The sequence below is a fragment of the Pseudorca crassidens genome, chromosome 16 (assembly GCF_039906515.1).
Source record: "Pseudorca crassidens isolate mPseCra1 chromosome 16, mPseCra1.hap1, whole genome shotgun sequence".
In the NCBI taxonomy this organism is placed as follows: domain Eukaryota; kingdom Metazoa; phylum Chordata; class Mammalia; order Artiodactyla; family Delphinidae; genus Pseudorca; species Pseudorca crassidens.
Genome location: NC_090311.1, coordinates 40,968,366 through 40,985,804, shown reverse-complemented (window position 1 = coordinate 40,985,804; position 17,439 = coordinate 40,968,366). Strand labels below are relative to the sequence as shown.

Here is a 17,439-nt window from a genome sequence, read left to right as displayed (position 1 = left end):
CTCCTGTAATAAAAGCATATGTGCTTTGCAACCATTACTTGTTAGTTTCACAAAATTTAACCTATGGGTGTCACATAAAATGTCCTATGAAAGAGGTGATTATCAACATTTAAGTGTAGAATAGCAATCACACAGTGTCTTGTTTACTTCTGCAAAAGTGGTTTACACATGCTTAACCTTTATTAAAATAATAGCTGATTACACCTGAAAAAAGTTAGAATTATGCCTGTCTCTTAGCTGCTTTAATGTCATCTATTGAGGCAGGCTTTTCTGATTACCCTATCCAAAATAGATGACACTCTTCTCAACCTCTAAGCCTTTGTTCTGCTTTTGTTCAAAGCATTATTTAATGTTTATATTTATATCAATTTAACATAAGCTTCATAAGGATAGGAAATCTACTTTTCACTACCATAATCCCAGTTATATAGTAAGCATTTGATGCATTTTACTGAATGAAAATGTTATACAAGCAAAATCATGATGCCCTTTTCTTCATATTGAGACAAAATTTATAAAAACTGGAAAAAATGGCAATGTAAAAGTATAATTTCATAGCAATTATATGATTTATTCCTCTTACATGGATATGAAGATATGAAAGAGAAAAATCAGGCATCTTTCAAGTCTTGAGAGAAATATATCACTGTGAAAGGAGCTTTGACTTCATATAATACTGGTTTTGAAACATGAGCTTCGGCAAATAATTTAATCTTCCCCAGACTCATTTTCACCACTTGTTGACCAGATAAAACTCTTGTCATAGAACTGTTGTGAGAACTAAATAATATAAGCCATCTAGGACGATGGAAATTGTGAACATTCAATGAATAATAGATATCCTATACAAATGAGGTTAGTGATCCAAAGTCAGTAGGGTAAGGCAGAGAGATGCCAGAGTTTTTGCATGTTCTATTAAAAGAGCATAGTTTAGTAATGGAGCTCAGACTATGGATTCAAATAAACAAGTTTGAATCCTATTATAGCTGTGTGACCTCTGAGAAAGATATTTAACACTTAGGACCACATTTTCTCATCTTGAAAACTGGAATAAGGATGTCAATCTTGTGTTGCTTTTGATAGAATTAAACATAAATTTGCTAGTGCAGTAAGCACAGCAGGCACATGCCAGATTCCCTTTTATAGTTTTTTTTTTTTTTTTTTACAATCTGTGTTAATTTAGAGATTCTTAAGCACAACAACTTTGGATCTCTTTTTAAAAAAAGAGGCTTTATTTTTCAGAGCACTTTTATGTTCATAGGAAAATAGAGTAGAAGATACAGAGAATACCCATATACTTCTTTCCCCCACACATATAGCTTCCCTCACTATCCACATCTTACACCAGAGTAGTGCATTTGTTATAATCAACAAACCTAGTTCGACACGTCATAATCATCCCAAATCCATAATTTGCATAGGGTTCACTCTTGGTGTTGTACATTCTGTGGTTTGGACTAATGTATAAAGACATGTATCTATCACTGTAGTATCATACAGAATAGATTCACTGCTCTAAAAAATCCTCCATGCTCCACCTATTCAAACCTCCCTTCCCCACTAACCCCCAGAAATCAGTGATCTTTTTACTATATCCATAGTTTTAGCTTTTCCAGAACATAATACCCTTGGAATCATATAGTATGTAGTCATTATGATTGCTTTTTGAAAGCTACTTTAGTAGATGGAAGTAGAGATAAAGACTGTTAGATCTAATCCAGCACCATGAAGCCCAAAACGCTCATTCTCAGTGTCTTGGGGTGGCCAGGAGGGGATGGGAAGGGCATAATGAAAACATACATATAGCCAAGGTAGACAGCAGAGTACCAATCTATTAATTAAAAATAGGAATGGGATAGGGAGGATGGGAGGGAGACGCAAGAGGGAGGAGATATGGGGATATACGTATATGTATAGCTGATTCACTTTGTTATAAAGCAGAAAGTAACACACCATTGTAAAGCAATTAAACTCTAATAAAGATGTTAAAAATATATATAGGAATTTATTGTTCCAGTGACCAGAGTAACGAACACATTCATTTCCTGTAGACGTTCTTAGATGACAAATCACATCATCATCAAAGCCATGTTCTGTATTTCCTATGAGACTTAACCCTATTTTAAGAAGGGGAAACTTGAACTGCATATGATCATCACTTTTATTTTTTCCTTTAGGTAGGCCCATATATGAGGCCATATATGAGGCCAGATCATAATCCAAAGCTTTTTTGATAAGAAAAAAATCAGTACAAATTGGGAGAGTTGATGAAAGAAAAAATTCATGACCTAATATATCCATTTCACAATGGGGAAGGTTTTTCAGAAGGGGTCAGTATCCTTTGATAGCTAAGAGCACAGTGCCTGGAAAACAGAATGCTCAAAGAGTAAATGTTAGCTGCTATAGGAATGCTAATAATTACTTCCCACTCCCTTGGAACTGGCTGAAATGGCTCTACTGAACAAAATTTTTATTACTTTGTTTTTTAATGCTTATAGAATTAACCAGTGACCCTTTGCAATGAAACACATCTCTTTTTAATTATATTAATGTATTCAGCAAATTCCCCCATAATGCGAAGCTATGCCCCTTACAGGTGGCCTCACATGTTTATGTTTTGAAGAATTTTAGGTTGACCTTAGCATGTATCTCTTTGTGAGCCTTGTTTTTCTCTTACAAATTCTTGAGATTGAGTAGAAATAGCTGTGAGGATAAGGTTAAGGAGACCTTATTATAACCTAGAAATGATTGGCAGTAATGTCTAAAGAAGCTAAGAAATGTTTGCATTTTGTGTCTTCTTCCTTTCTCTTTCCACTTCACCATGAAGCCCAGATAAAGAAGTTTGGGATTCTAAAATTTAAATCCTTAAAAATCTATGGAAATGGCATTTTCAAAAATATAAATAAAAGAGTTTAGAAATATTGTGTTATAGTATGAATCAGAATTGATAACTTAGATCTTGGAGTTGATCAAATGCTTCTCTTACTTTCTAAATACAATATGGAAATTCAGTGAAATCAGGACTTTATTGATATAGTTATTGCTTTGGTTTGGAAGAGTCTATTTCCTAGAATATTTACATAGCATATGAAAGTGTAATTAATTTATAGCTCCTGGAATTAAGGTTCCAAACATACTTTAGAAATCTAGCCAAAATGTGTATTTCTGGGATAAGAATGATAAAGTCTCTTGGGAAGAAAACCTATGAAACAGTAAAAAATAAGTGCCAGCACTTACATTGTCTTAAATCTGCATAATAAAGACTTGGTGTTGAGGGGAAGGGTGAAGTTGAAAGGTAAATCAATCAACACATTATCTTTGATCATTTTTACTTACCCTTTGCTTTAGAGTTGAGGAGCTCAGGGAACTTTCTATAAAGGGATATATTAATAGTTTAGTAAGTATAAATTTAAAAATAATATTTTTACTTTTAATAATGTTATTTAAATTTTGTTATTTCATTAAGTTAATTCTTTTTATTATAATATTTAAATGTTAACAATAATTAGTAATTTATATAGCAAAATCCTTTTGCAAATAAAACTTTATTTCCAAAAAGAGGTAGTAGGCTGGATTTAGCCTGAGGGCTCTAAGTTAGCAACTCCTAATTTTAGAGCATTATACTTTGTAGAGAGAAAAAGTTACAATGCAGTATCTATTCTATTCAAACTCCTATAGGAAAACACATTGGGGAACATCTTGTGTGAAATTCCCAAGTAATATATATTAATTTTTTTTTTCCTAGGAAGGCTGTTCCGTTTGAATTCAGAGGACCTAGGCTCAAGCCCTGGCCCACCAGTGACTAGGAGGTCTCGGGCCAGGAAATTAAACTTTTTGATTCCTAATATCCATATCTTAAAGCTGGCAATTTAGTCATTAAAAAAAGGATAGGGCTTCCCTGGTGGCGCAGTGGTCGAGAGTCCGCCTGCCAATGCAGGGGACACGGGTTCGTGCCCCGGTCCGGGAGGATCCCACATGCCGTGGAGTGGCTGGGCCCGTGAGCCATGGCCGCTGAGCCTGTGCGTCCGGAGCCTGTGCTCCGCAACGGGAGAGGCCACGGCAGTGAGAGGCCCGCGTACCGCAAAAAAAAAAAAAAAAAAAAAAGGATAGTTCCTGGTTGTAAGCACTGTAGATTTAACAGTGAACTAAAGCAAAGTCCCTGTTCCCATGATGCTTACATTCTGTTGGGGGAAAACAGCAAATAGAATAAGAATAATAAATTAATTTATAATGTGATGCTAAGTAGTGATAACTATGATAAAGACAAATAAAAGTAACAATATAAAAATATGAAAGAGAAGTACTATTTCATATAGGATGATTGAGGAAAACCTTTCTAATAAGGTGAAAGCTGAGCAGAAACCTGAGAAAAGTGAGGGAGAAAGTCATGGGTCTGTGGTGATGTGGGGGGAGGGTTAGGGGTGGAGGGAGTTATCCCAGAAAGAGGACACCACAGATATGAAAATCAAGATTAAGGGGCATACTGGTCATATCAAGATATAGATGTCAAGGTAGGGAATGAGTTATATAGGATCTCATAGGCCACTTGAAGGATTTAACATTTTACTCTGCATAAGATAGAAAATCCTTATAACTGTCCAATATAGTAGCCACTAGTTGCATGTGGTTATCGAGTGCTTGAAAAGTGACAGTTCCAAATGAGAGGTGCTGTAAGTGTAAAATACACACCAGATTTCAAAGACTTAGTACAAAAAAGAAAGTAAAATATCTCCTTAATATTTTTATATGGATTACATACTGAAATGATCATTTTTGGATAGATTTAGTTAAATAAATATATTAAATTAATCTCACCATTTTTATTTTTAATTTTCTAATGTGGCTACAAAAAATTTGAATTTACATGTGTAACTTGCATTGTATTTCTTTTGGGCAGCATTGCTTTAAATGTTTTGCACAGAAAAATAACATTCTAGCTTAAGTTTTAAAAGATTGTTGAGTGGGAGATCAGGAGACAAGTTACGAGTCTAGAGCAGTAGTCCAGGAGAGAGATCAATGTGGCTTGGGCTGGTGGTAGGTATGGATATAGGAAGGGGTTAAGTTAAGGGTATAATTTTGAAGGTACAACCTACCGAATTTGTTATGGATTGGATGTATGAGAAAAGGTAAGAAACAATAATGACTCCTAGGTGTTGGGTCTGAGCAAATAAAAGAAAAATAATATTTGCCATACTTGGACACTGAAGAATTTGATAAAATTATACATGGCGAAAGTAATGGTGTGTTCTTAGAGAGGATTGACTTTATTTAGCAATAGTTGATTCACATCCATAAAGACCCCAGATGTCAGCTTGCACTCTCACCATCGCCCTGATGGTTTCCCAACTTGGTGATGGATTAAAACTCCATTATCTATTACCCACAGTCACTTTTTTAGCCCTACATTAATATTATTCTCTTTTGTCTCATTTATTCCATGTGAACTGAGTATATTATATGTATCAGGTATGGTGCTGATATCAAACCAATGAAAATCTGTTAAAAAATATAAGCCCAGCTGGGACATATGAAGTATATTATTGAATTGAAAGTTTTGTTGTGTAGTTTTTCTTATCTGCTGTATGCTAAATAGAATTGCTATAAATGTTTCCAATCACATGCCAATTTTGTTCAAGTATCCTTCACACAAAGATGTAGTTGAAGTTGAAGAGGTTATCAACAGAGAATGACCATAAATGACCTAATTTTATCAGATAGTAAAGCACAGACATTTCAATAGCACAGCTTTGGAAAGTAACATTTTCTGTAATAGGCGTATAATAGCTGTAAAATAAATTGAAACCAGTGATAAAATAAAATATAAACTTGAAATAAAATGAAATCCTACTTGTTAATATTCAAGGTATAAGTTATGATTCTTTTTAAAAAAGGTAAGTGTAATTTGGTTTTATTCAAAGTCTACGTGATTCATCTTTGTGACACAAAAGGGATGCATCTACTGTTTTTCTGAAATACTTAGTTTGGAACTTTATTTTGATAGAGAACGAAGTAACTTCCTGCCTTTCCAGGAAGAAATACTTACTTTCAACTAATTATGTTATAAGAAGTCATAGTTTTTTTACAAAATTAAGATAGCCCAGAATACAATATTTTTATCTTAACCTGTTAAACCTGACAAAGCAAAATATCTACATTCTCACTGCTATAATGCTCTAAGGGTCTTTACACTCTTAGGAAAAAAAGGTATCCTACTGTTGCACCTTGACATATCACAAAATCTGGTGGAAAGTGTAATTTATAACACCAACCATATGAACTCAAGAGTTCTAAGACCCCATGGTTCCCATAAAGCATAGACAGTTTTATTTGTACAACATAGTTGGCATTTCTCATGAGCCATGTGAAAGCTCAAATGGTATCATAAATTTTAAAAGTCCAGACTTAAATATGACATGGTTGATGACCTCTTTCTACCTTATTCAGCTTCTAGCATCATTGGGAGTTAAACACTCTAAATATATAGAGAACTTTTTTCAAGAGTTCATATTCAGTAACCATTAACAAAAACCAGGCTGTCATCATTTTTAATTTACTAAATGTCATTTCAGGTTGAAGGTGATTTTTTTCCTCAGCGAGCCTGTCAGAATGTCATGTTTGTGCTTCGTTTGATTTACAGGATTTTGGATCGCTATGTTCAGGAGCAAATTCCTGGTTCCAAGGTTGTGGTAGAGAACGTTGGAGCTCGCCGGCATGGCGATGCCTTTTCTCTAGAAGATTACACAAAGTGTGACTTGACTGTCTATGCAATCGACCCCCAAACCAACAGAGCCATCGACAGACATGAGCTTTTTAAGTGAGTATTTTTATTGTCTGTAACAGCTTTTTGGTTACAGTATCACCCATAGATAATCCTGATTTAAGGATATAAGTAAATAGTTTAAAACCCATCAGATTTTTCTTGAAAGTGAAGTGTAATCAAAACAAAAGAAAAAAAATCTAAGAAACAATACCTAGGGTACTCACGCCTAGAATTTTTAAGTCTAAGTATGAGATAAAGTGACTTCGGGGGATCTGTTCTCCTTGAGATGTCTGAGGATCCATCATGCTTTAGAGCAAGAAGCAGTTCACCGAGATCACCTTGCATCGGCTTCCACTCTTGCTCCAAGACCCTGCTCTTTGAGAGGAAAGCACAGATCCCTTCTTAAAGTGGCAAGTTGCCTGCAATGATGTCAGTAGGCTTGAATTTTAAGAACAAGCCTAGCTCTCTTCACGGTCTTATTGAATAGGCAAAAATTAACATCTGATTTTTCCCTTGACTTGGGGGTAGAGAACAGAGGAGATAATCACTTCCACCGAAGTCCATGTGACATTTCTTCCAGGTATGAATTTGAATATTTGAGTTTTAAATCCTTTAAAAATAAGGAATATACAAAATCTTAAACAAAACCCTGCTACATATTCTCCTTTGGAAATTATTCTAGAACAGCTTTAGTTGTTGTTAGTTTCTCCTTTACTCTAGTGACATCTAGTGTCCAAAAGATTATTGGCATGTAATTCTTACCTGAAAACATGTTTTGTAGTAAAAATACATATTGATATATAATCATATATATATATTCTGAATATTCAGAGATGTGTGTATATATATACATATAATCTCCAAAATCCATTATTTCAGAATTTAGTTTTTCTATGTCTCTCTATATAATAAACATCATGCAAATAAATATATGCATATACAAATTTACATGCATATATCCATATATGGGTGCATGTTTTTATTTAGTAAACATCTATTTACCCATTTATTTATTAAAACTCATAAATTCTGAATTTAGTTTTACTTTATATCTGTTCATCAACAAAATTTCACTACTATTTTAGCAGCAATGAAAGTGATTTAGTATCAACTTAATTTCTTAAAAAGCCATAGGTATTAAGTATTAATAATTAAGTATGTATAATTAATTTATGGGTGATATGCAAGAGAGTATATTAATCACTATGAAGAAATACAGATTACTGAAGCAATGGCTTCTCAGGTTTTAGACTCACCATCCAAATGAAGGAGCATTTAGGTCTACTAAGACAATAATTGCTTACTTTATTAATTTAAAAAATTATTTAGAAATATACATTAAAAGTAATTTTTATATTCTTTCGATTGTCACTATTAACATTTATTTAAATCTATCTGCATTCTTTTTTTAAAATTTATTTATTTATTTTTGGCTATGTTGGGTCTTCGTTGCTGCACACGGGCTTTCTCTAATTGTGTCGACGGGCTTCTCATTGCGGTGGCTTCTCTTGTTGCGGAGCACGGGCTCTAGGCACATAGGCTTCAGTAGTTGTGGCACGCAGGCTCTGTAGTTGTGGCTCACGGGCTCTAGAGTGCAGGTTCAGTAGTTGTGGCACACAGCTTAGTTGCTCTGCGGTATGTGGGTATTCCCGGACCAGGGCTCAAACCCCGTGTCCCCTGCATTGGCAGGCAGATTCTTAACCACTGCGCCACCAGGGAAGCCCTGCATTCTTTTTTATATACACTGGTTTTATTTTAAAATATGATGATAGATTGTTCAAATTTAAGGTGCTTTCCTAAATTTAAAAATATCTATTTTCTTTAGGCTGACAGCCTGGCTCTAAAGAGTAAAATAATGGTGATTATAATTTGAATTGTACTTATAAATATTTTAGAGATAAAAGATTTGGAAACTGAAGCCAATTTGGTTTCAACTGACACTGTGAAGTACAAGATAAACATTCTTCATTCCATTAAGTTTTCCAAAACCTAGATTATATTGTGAAAAGTAGAGTTCTAAATTCAACTGAATAACTATTATAGCCAAGAAAAAAGGAAAAAAAAAATAGAATAACTATAAATTTTAAAAAATTATATTGAGAGGATGGAATAGCCATGAAGTATTAAAAATTTTGCCTTAGCGGTCTTCACCTTGAACTGTTAGCTGAGAACACTGGTCTAATTTAAACCCTAGAATTGTTCTTTGAAATATTTTGTAATGAGATTATATAGATATATTTCAAAATGCAACGTTGATATGCATAGATATTATTATCAGATACTATTACCTATTCTGAAGTTATAAAAGTTTTTGTATATTTAGTTTTAACACTGAACAAATGTACTAGAACATTGATTGTTGCCTAATGCCCAGACCAGTGGAAATAGGATTATCCTCTCAATTTCTCCTTATGCTAAAATCTAAGCTTCCGAGGCTGTTAGAATTTTTAGGGCAAAGATTTAGAAACAAAAAAGATACTTCCTCCAAGGAGTTCACTAAGATATTTAAAAATTGATTTAACAATATCAAAAAAATTTTAAAACTTTATAAGTGCATAGAGAAGACTGGAATGGCTTTACAACTCATTAATTACATATTTTGTTTCACAAGGTTATGCGTATGTTGATGATTTTGGGATATGTGAATTGCTTAGATTTTCTACAATAAGTGTATATTACTTTTATTTTCCTTTTATTCTTCTTGTGGTTCTTTGAGCATCTTTAATCTGCATTTTTGGGGGTTTTGTTGTTGCTGTTTTCATTTCTGGAATATTCATAGACAATATATATTCAAATATTTCTTATACCCTGTTTTTTCTTTACCTTTTCTGGGACTCCAATTAAAATTTTTTTTTCTCATAGCTTTTGGATGCTTTGTTCTTATTCCTCTCCCCTCCCCCAACATTCTTATCACTTTGTGGGTTTTTTTCAGCTAAAAGTACTATTTTGTTTTTTTATTTTTATTGTTTTAACTAATTTATTTTTTAACATCTTTATTGGAGTATAGTTGCTTTACAATGTTGTGCTAGTTTCTGCTGTATCACAAAGTGAATCAGCTATATGTATACATATCCCCTCCCTCTTGCACCTCCCTCCCACCCACCCTATCCCACCCCTCTAGGTGGACACAAAGCACTGAGCTGATCCCCCTGTGCTATGCGGCTGCTTCCCACTAGCTATCTATCTTACATTTGGTAGTGTATATATCTCCGTGCCACTCTCTCACTTTGTCCCAGCTTACACTTCTCAATCCCCGTGTACTCAAGTCCATTCTCTACGTCTGCGTCTTTATTCTTGTCCTGTCCCTAGGTTCTTCAAAACTATTTTTTTTTAGATTCCATATATATGTATTATCATACGATACTTGTTTTCCTCTTTCTGGCTTACTTCACTCTGTATAACAGTCTCTAGGTCCTTCCACCTCACTACAGATAACTCAATTTCATTTCCTTTTATGGCTGAGTAATATTCCATTGTATATATGGGATACATATATACACATGTATGTATATATGTGCCGCATCTTCTTTATCCATTCCATTGTATATATGGGATACATATACACACATGTATGTATATATGTGCCACATCTTCTTTATCCATTCATTTGTCAATTGACACTTAGGTTGCTTCCATGTCCTGGCTATTATAAATACAGCTGCAATGAACATTGTGGTACATGACTCTTTTTAAATTATGGTTTTCTCAGGCTATATGCCCAGTAGTGGGACTGCTGGCTCGTTTGGTAGTTCTATTTTTAGTTTTTTAAGGAACCTCCATACTGTTCTCCATAGTAGCTGTATCAATTTACATTCCCACCAACAGTGCAAGAGGCTTCTCTTTTCTCCACACACTCTCCAGCATTTATGTTTGTAGATTTTTTGGTGATGGACATTCTGACCGGTGTGAGGTGATACCTCATTGTAGTTTTGATTTGCATTTCTCTAATGATTAGTGATGTTAACCATCCTTTCACGTGTTTGTTGACAATCTGTATATCTCCATTGGAGAAATGTCTATTTAGGTCTTCTGCCCATTTTTGGATTGGGTTGTTTGTTTTTTGATATTGAGCTGCATGAGCTGCTTGTATATTTTGGAGATTAATCCTTTGTCTGTTGCTTTGTTTGCAAATATTTTCTCTCATTCTGAGGGTTGTCTTTTGGTCTTGTTTATGGTTTCCTTTGCTGTGCAAAAGCTTTTAAGTTTCATTAGGTCCCGTTTGTTTATTTTTGTTTTTATTTCCATTTCTCTAAGGTGGGTCAAAAAGAATCTTGCTGTGATTTATGTCATAGAGTGTTCTGCCTATGTTTTCCTCTAGGAGTTTTATGGTGTCTGGCCTTAAATTTAGGTCTTTAATCCATTTTGAGTTTATTTTTGTGTATGGTGTTAGGGAATGTTCCAATTTCATTCTTTTACATGTAGCTATCCAGTTTTCCTAGCACCACTTATTGAAGAGGCTGTCTTTTCTCCATTGTATATTCTTGCCTCCTTTATCAAAGATAAGGTGACCATATGTGCGTGGGTTGATCTCTCAGCTTTCTATCCTGTTCCATTGATCTATATTTCAGATTTTGTGCAAGTACCATACTGTCTTGATTACTGTAGCTTTGTAGTATAGTCTGAAGTCAGGGAGCCTGATTCCTCCAGCTCAGTTTTCTCCAGATTGCTTTGGCTATTCGGAGTCTTTTGTGTTTTCATACAAATTGTGAAATTTTTTGTTCTAGTTCTGTAAAAAATGTCATTGGTAGTTTGATAGGGATTGCACTGAATCTGTAGATTGCTTTGGGGAGTATAGTCATTTTCACAATGATGATACTTCCAATCCAAGAACATGGTATATCTCTCCATCTGTTTGTATTGTATTTAATTTCTTTCATCAGTGTCTTGTAGTTTTCTGCATACAGGTCTTTTGTCTCCTTACATAGGTTTATTCCTAGGTATTTTATTCTTTTTGTTGCATTGGTACATGGGAGTGTTTCTCCTTCATTTCTCTTTCAGAGTTTTCATCATTAGTGTATAGGAATGCAAAAGATTTCTGTGCATTAATTTTGCATGCTGCTAGTTTACCAAATTCATTGGTTAGCTCTAGTAGTTTTCTGTTAGAGTCTTTAGGATTCTTTATGTATAGTATCATGTCATCTGCAAAGAGTGAAAATTTTACTTCTTTTCTAATCTGGATTCCTTTTATTTCTTTCTCTTCTCTGATTACTGTTTGTAAAACTTCCAAAATAGTGGTGAGAGTGGGCAACCTTGTCTTGTTCCTTATCTTAGTGGAAATGGTTTCAGTTTTTCACCATTGAGAATGATGTTGGCTGTGGGTTTGTCATATATGGCCTTTATTATGTTCCCTCTGTGCCTATTTTCTGGAAGTTTTTATCTTAAATGGGTGTTGAATTTTGTTGAAAGCTTTTTCTGCATCTATTGAGATGATCATATGATTTTTATCTTTCAGTTTGTTAATATGGTGTATCACATTGATTGATTTGTGTATATTGAAGAATCCTTGCATTCCTGGAATAAACCTCACTTGATCATGGTGTATTATCCTTTTAATGTGCTGTTGGATTCTGTTTGCTAGCATTTTGTTGAGGATTTTTGCATCCATGCTCATCAGTGACATTGGCCTGTAGTTTTCCTCTTTGTGACATCTTTGTCTGGTTTTGGTATCAGGGTGATGTGACCTTGTAGAATGAGTTTGGGGGTGTTCTTCCCTCTGCTCTATTTTGAAGAGCTCGAAGAGGGTTAGGTGTTAGCTCTTCTCTAAATGTTTGATTGAATTCACCTGTGAAGCCATCTGGTCCTGGGCTTGTGTCTGTTGGAAGCTTTTTAATCACAGTTTCAATTTCATTGCTTGTGATTGTTCTGTTTATATTTTCTATTTCTTCCTGGTTGAGTCTCCGGAAGGTTGTGCCTTTCTAAGAATTTGTCCATTTCTTCCAGGTTGTCCATTTTATTAGCATATTGTTGCTTGTAATAATCTCTCATGATCTTTCGCATTTCTGCAGTGTCAGTTGCTACTTCTCCCTTTTCATTGCTACTTCTATTGATTTGAGTCTTTTCCCTTTTTTTCTTGAAGAGTCTGGCTAATGCTTTATCAATTTTGTTTATCTTCTGAAAGAACCAGCTTTAGTTTTATTGATCTTTTCTATCATTTCTTTTCATTTATTTCTGATCTAATCTTTATGATTTCTTTCCTTCTGCTAACTTTGGGGATTTTTTTGTTCTTGTTTCTCTGATTGATTTAGGTGTAAGTTTAGGTTGTCTATTTGAGATTTTTCTTGTTTCTTGAGGTAGGATTGTATTGCTGTAAACTTCCCTCTTTGAACTGCTTTTGCTGCATCCCATAGGTTTTGGGTCATCATGTTTTCATTTTCATTTGTTTCTAGGTACTTTTTGATTTCCTCTTTGATTTCTTCAGTGATCTCTTGGTCATTTAGTCGTGTTACTTAGCCTCCATGTGTTTGTATTTTTTACAGATTTTTACCTATAATTGATATCTAGTCTCATAGTGTTGTGGTCAGAAAAGATACTTGATATGATTTCAATTATCTTAAATTTACCAAGGCTTGATTTGTGACCCAAGATATGATCTATCCTGGAGAATGTTCCATGAGTACTTGAGAAGAAAGTGTATTCTGTTGTTTTTGGATGGAGTGTCCTATAAATATCAATTAAGTCCATCTTGTTTAATGTATCATTTAAAGCTTATGTTTCCTTATTTTCATTTTGGATGATCTGTCCATTGGTGAAAGTGGGGTGTTAAAGTCCCCTACTATGATTGTGTTACTGTCGATTTCTCCTTTTATGGTTGTTAGCATTTGCCTTATGTATTGAGGTGCTCCTATGTTGGGTGCATAAATACTTACAATTGTTATATTTTCTTCTTGGATTGATCCCTTCATCATTATGTAGTGTCCTTCTTTGTCTCTCCTAATAGTCTTTATTTTAAAGTCTATTTTGTCTGATATGAGAATTGCTACTCCAGCTTTCTTTTGATTTCCATTTGCATGGAATATCTTTTTCCATCCCCTCACTTCCAGTCTGTATGTGTCCCTAGGTATGAAGTGAGTCTCTTGTAGACAGCATATATATGGGTCTTGTTTTTGTATCTATTCAGCCAGTCTATGTCTTTTGCTTGGAGCGTTTAATCCATTTACATTTAAGGTAGCTATCAATATGTATGTTCCTATTACCATTTTCCTAATTGTTTTGGGTTTATTATTGTAGGTCTTTTCCTTCTCATGTGTTTCCTGCCTAGAGAAGTTCCTTTCGCATTTGTTGTAAAGCTGGTTTGGTGGTGTTGAATTCTCTTACCTTTGCTTGTCTGTAAAGGTTTTAATTTCTCCATCAAATCTGAATGAGATCCTTGCTGAGTATAGTAATCTTGGTTGTAGGTTTTTCCTTTTCATCTCTTTAAATGTGTCCTGCCTGTCCCTTCTGGCTTGCAGAGTTTCTGCTGAAAGATCAGCTCTTAACCTTATGGGGATTCCCTTGTGTGTTATTTTTTGTTTTTCCCTTGCTGCTTTTAATCTGTTTTCTTTGTATTTAATTTTTGATAGTTTGATTAATATGTGTGTTGTCATGTTTCTCCTTGGATTTATCCTTTATGGGACTCAATGCACTTCCTTTGCTTGACTATTTCCTTTCCATATTAGGGAAGTTTTCAACTATAATCTCTTCAAATATTTTCTCAGTCCCTTTTTTTTTCTCTTCTTCTTCTGGGACCCCTATTAATCGAATGTTGGTGCGTTTCCTGTTGTCCCAGAGGTCTTTGGGACTGTCCTCAATTCTTTTCATTCTTTTTTGTTTATTCTGCTCTGTGGTAGTTATTTCCACTATTTTATCTTCTGGGTCACTTATCTGTTCTTCTGCCTCAGTTATTCTGCTATTGATTGCTTCTAGAGAATTTTTAATTTCATTTATTGCATTGTTTATCGTTGTTTGTTTGCTCTTTAGTTCTTCTAGTTCCTTGTTAAACGTTTCTTGTATCTTCTCCATTCTATTTCCAACATTTTGTATCATCTTTACTATCATTACTCTGAATTCTTTTTCAGGTAGACTGCCTATTTCCTCTTCTTTTGTTTGATCTGGTGGATTTTTATCTTGCTCCTTCATCTGCTGCATGTTTCTCTGTCTTCTAATTTTGCTTAACCTCCTGTGTTTGGGGTCTCCTTTTCACAAGTTGCATGTTCGTAGTTCCCATTGTTTTAGTTGTCTGCCCGCAGTGGGTAAGTTTGGTTCGGTGTGTTGTGTAGGCTTCCTGGTGGAGGGGACTGGTGCCTGTGTTCTGGTGGATGAGGTTGGATATTGTCTCTCTGGTGGCGGGACTGCATCTGGTGGTGTGTTTGGGGGTGTCTGTGAACTTATTATGATTTTAGGGAGCCTCCCTGCTAATGCGTGGGGGTTTTGTTCCTGTCTTGCTAGTTGTTTGGCATAGGGTGTCCAGCACTGTAGCTGGCTGGTCATTGAGTGGAGCTATGTGTAAGTGTTGAGATGGAGATCTCTGGGAGATATTACATGATATTACATGGTGCCGGGAGGTCTCTGGTGGACAAGTGTCCTGAACCCGGCTCTCCTACCTCAGAGGCTCAGGCCTGACCCCAGGCCAGAGCACCAAGACCCTGTCAGCCACATGACTTAGATGAAAAGGGAGGAAAGAAAAAGAAGGAAATAAAATAAAATAAATAAAATAAAATAGTTATTAAGAAATAAAAAAAATAAGTAATAAAAAAAAGAAAGAAAGAAGAGAGCAACCAAACCAAAAAACAAATTCACCAATGATAACAAGCACTAAAAACTATACTAAAAAAAAAAACGGACAGACCGAACCCTGGGACAAATGTAAAAGCAAAGCTATACAGACCTAATGACAGAAAGAAGCATATACATACACACTCACAAAAAGAGAAAAAGGAAAATAAAATATATTTATATAACAAAAAGGAGGAAGAGAGCAACCAAATCAATAAACAAATCTACCAATTATAATAAGCTTTAAGTACTAAACTAAGATAAACATAAAAACAGAAACAAATTAGATGCAGAAAGGAAACCCCAAGTCTACATTTGCTCCCAAAGTCCACTGCCTCAATTTTGGGATGATTCGTTGTCTATTCATGTATTCCACAGATGCAGGCACATCAAGCTGACTCTGGAGATTTAATCCACTGCTCCTGAGGCTGCTGGGAGAGATTTCCCTTTCTCTTCTTTATTCTCACAGCTCCCAGGGGCTCAGCTTTGGATTTGGCCCCGCCTCTGCGTGTAGGTCGCCTGAGGGCATCTGTTCCCCACCCAGACAGGACGGGGTTAAAGCAGCAGCTGATTCGGGGGCTCTGGCTCACTCTGGATGGGGGGAGGGAGGGGTACGGAATGTGGTGCGAGCCTGTGGTGGCAGATGCCAGCGTGACATTGCACCAGCCTGAGGCGCTCTCTGTGTTCTCCCAGGGAAGATGTCCCTGGATCACAGGACCCTGGCAGTGGCGGGCTACACAGGCTCCCAGGAGGGGAGGTGTGGATAGTGACCTGTGCTCACACACAGGCTTCTTGGTGGCGGCAGCAGCAGCCTTAGCGTCTCATGCCCATCTCTGGGGTCCGCACTGATAGCCGCAGCTTGCCCCCATCTCTGCAGCTCATTTAGGCGGTGCTCTGAATCCCCCCTCCTCGCGCACCCTGAAACAATGGTTCCTTGCCTCTTAGGGAGTTTCAGACTTTTTCCCGGACTCCCTCCCAGCTATCTGTGGCGCAGTAGCCCCTTCAGGCTGTGTTCACACAGCCAACCCCAGTCCTCTCCCTGGGGTCTAACCTCTGAAGCCGAGCCTCAGTTCCCAGCCCCTGCCCATCCTGGCAGGTGAGCAGACAAGCCTCTCAGGCTGGTGAGTGCTGGTCGGCACCGATCCTCTGTGAAGGAATCTCTCCGCTTTGCCCTCTGCACCATTGTTGCTGCGCTCTCCTCTGTGGCTCCAAAGCTTCGCCCCCCGGCCATCCCCCATCTCCACCAGTAAAGGGCCTTCCTAGTTTGTGGAAACTTTTCCTCCTTCACAGCTCCCTCCCAGAGGTGCAGGTCCCGCCCATACCTATTCTTTTGTCTCTGTTTTTTCTTTTGCCCTACCCAGGTACCTGGGGATTTTCTTGCCTTTTGGGAAGTCTGAGGTCTTCTGCCAACATTCAGTAGGTGTTCTGTAGGAGTTGTTCCACATGTAGATGTATTTTTGATGTATTTGTGGGGAGGAAGGTGAGCTCTACATCTTACTCCCCTGCCATGTTGAAGGTCCCTCCCTCTTTGTGTTTTAGTTTGAATAAATTCTGCTGCCCTGTTTTCAAGTTCACTGATTCGTCTATGTTAGCCTATTGATAAGCTCATTGAAGGAATTCTTCATCTTCATATCTTTTTAAAAAATTCTTGCATTTCCATTTGGTTCTTACAGTTTCTACCACTTTACTGAGTTTCTCCATCATTTTAGGCATGTTTTCTGCCTTACTACTAGATCCTGTAAAATATTAATCAGAGTTGTATCAAAGTCCCTATGTGACGGTTCCAATATCTGGGTTACCTCTGTGTCTGGTCTATTGCTTTCTTTATCTTTCAGCAGTTCCTGAATGCCTGTGACACAGAAAGGGTTTCTCTCCATTCTCTTAACTCTCCCGATGTAGTAAATGGCTCTTGCTTATTGCTTGGTTCT

General features: G+C 36.3%; 1 protein-coding gene across 1 annotated transcript in view; it reads left to right on the top strand.

Moving 5' to 3' along the window:
• PCDH15 (protocadherin related 15) overlaps positions 1-17,439 on the top strand; it is a 1,039,293-nt gene that overhangs the window by 993,590 nt on the left and 28,264 nt on the right. Inside the window, exon 31 of the mRNA XM_067710150.1 lies at positions 6,638-6,814. Within this exon, the coding sequence (XP_067566251.1) occupies positions 6,638-6,814 (177 nt within the window). The remainder of the gene's footprint in view (positions 1-6,637; positions 6,815-17,439) is intronic.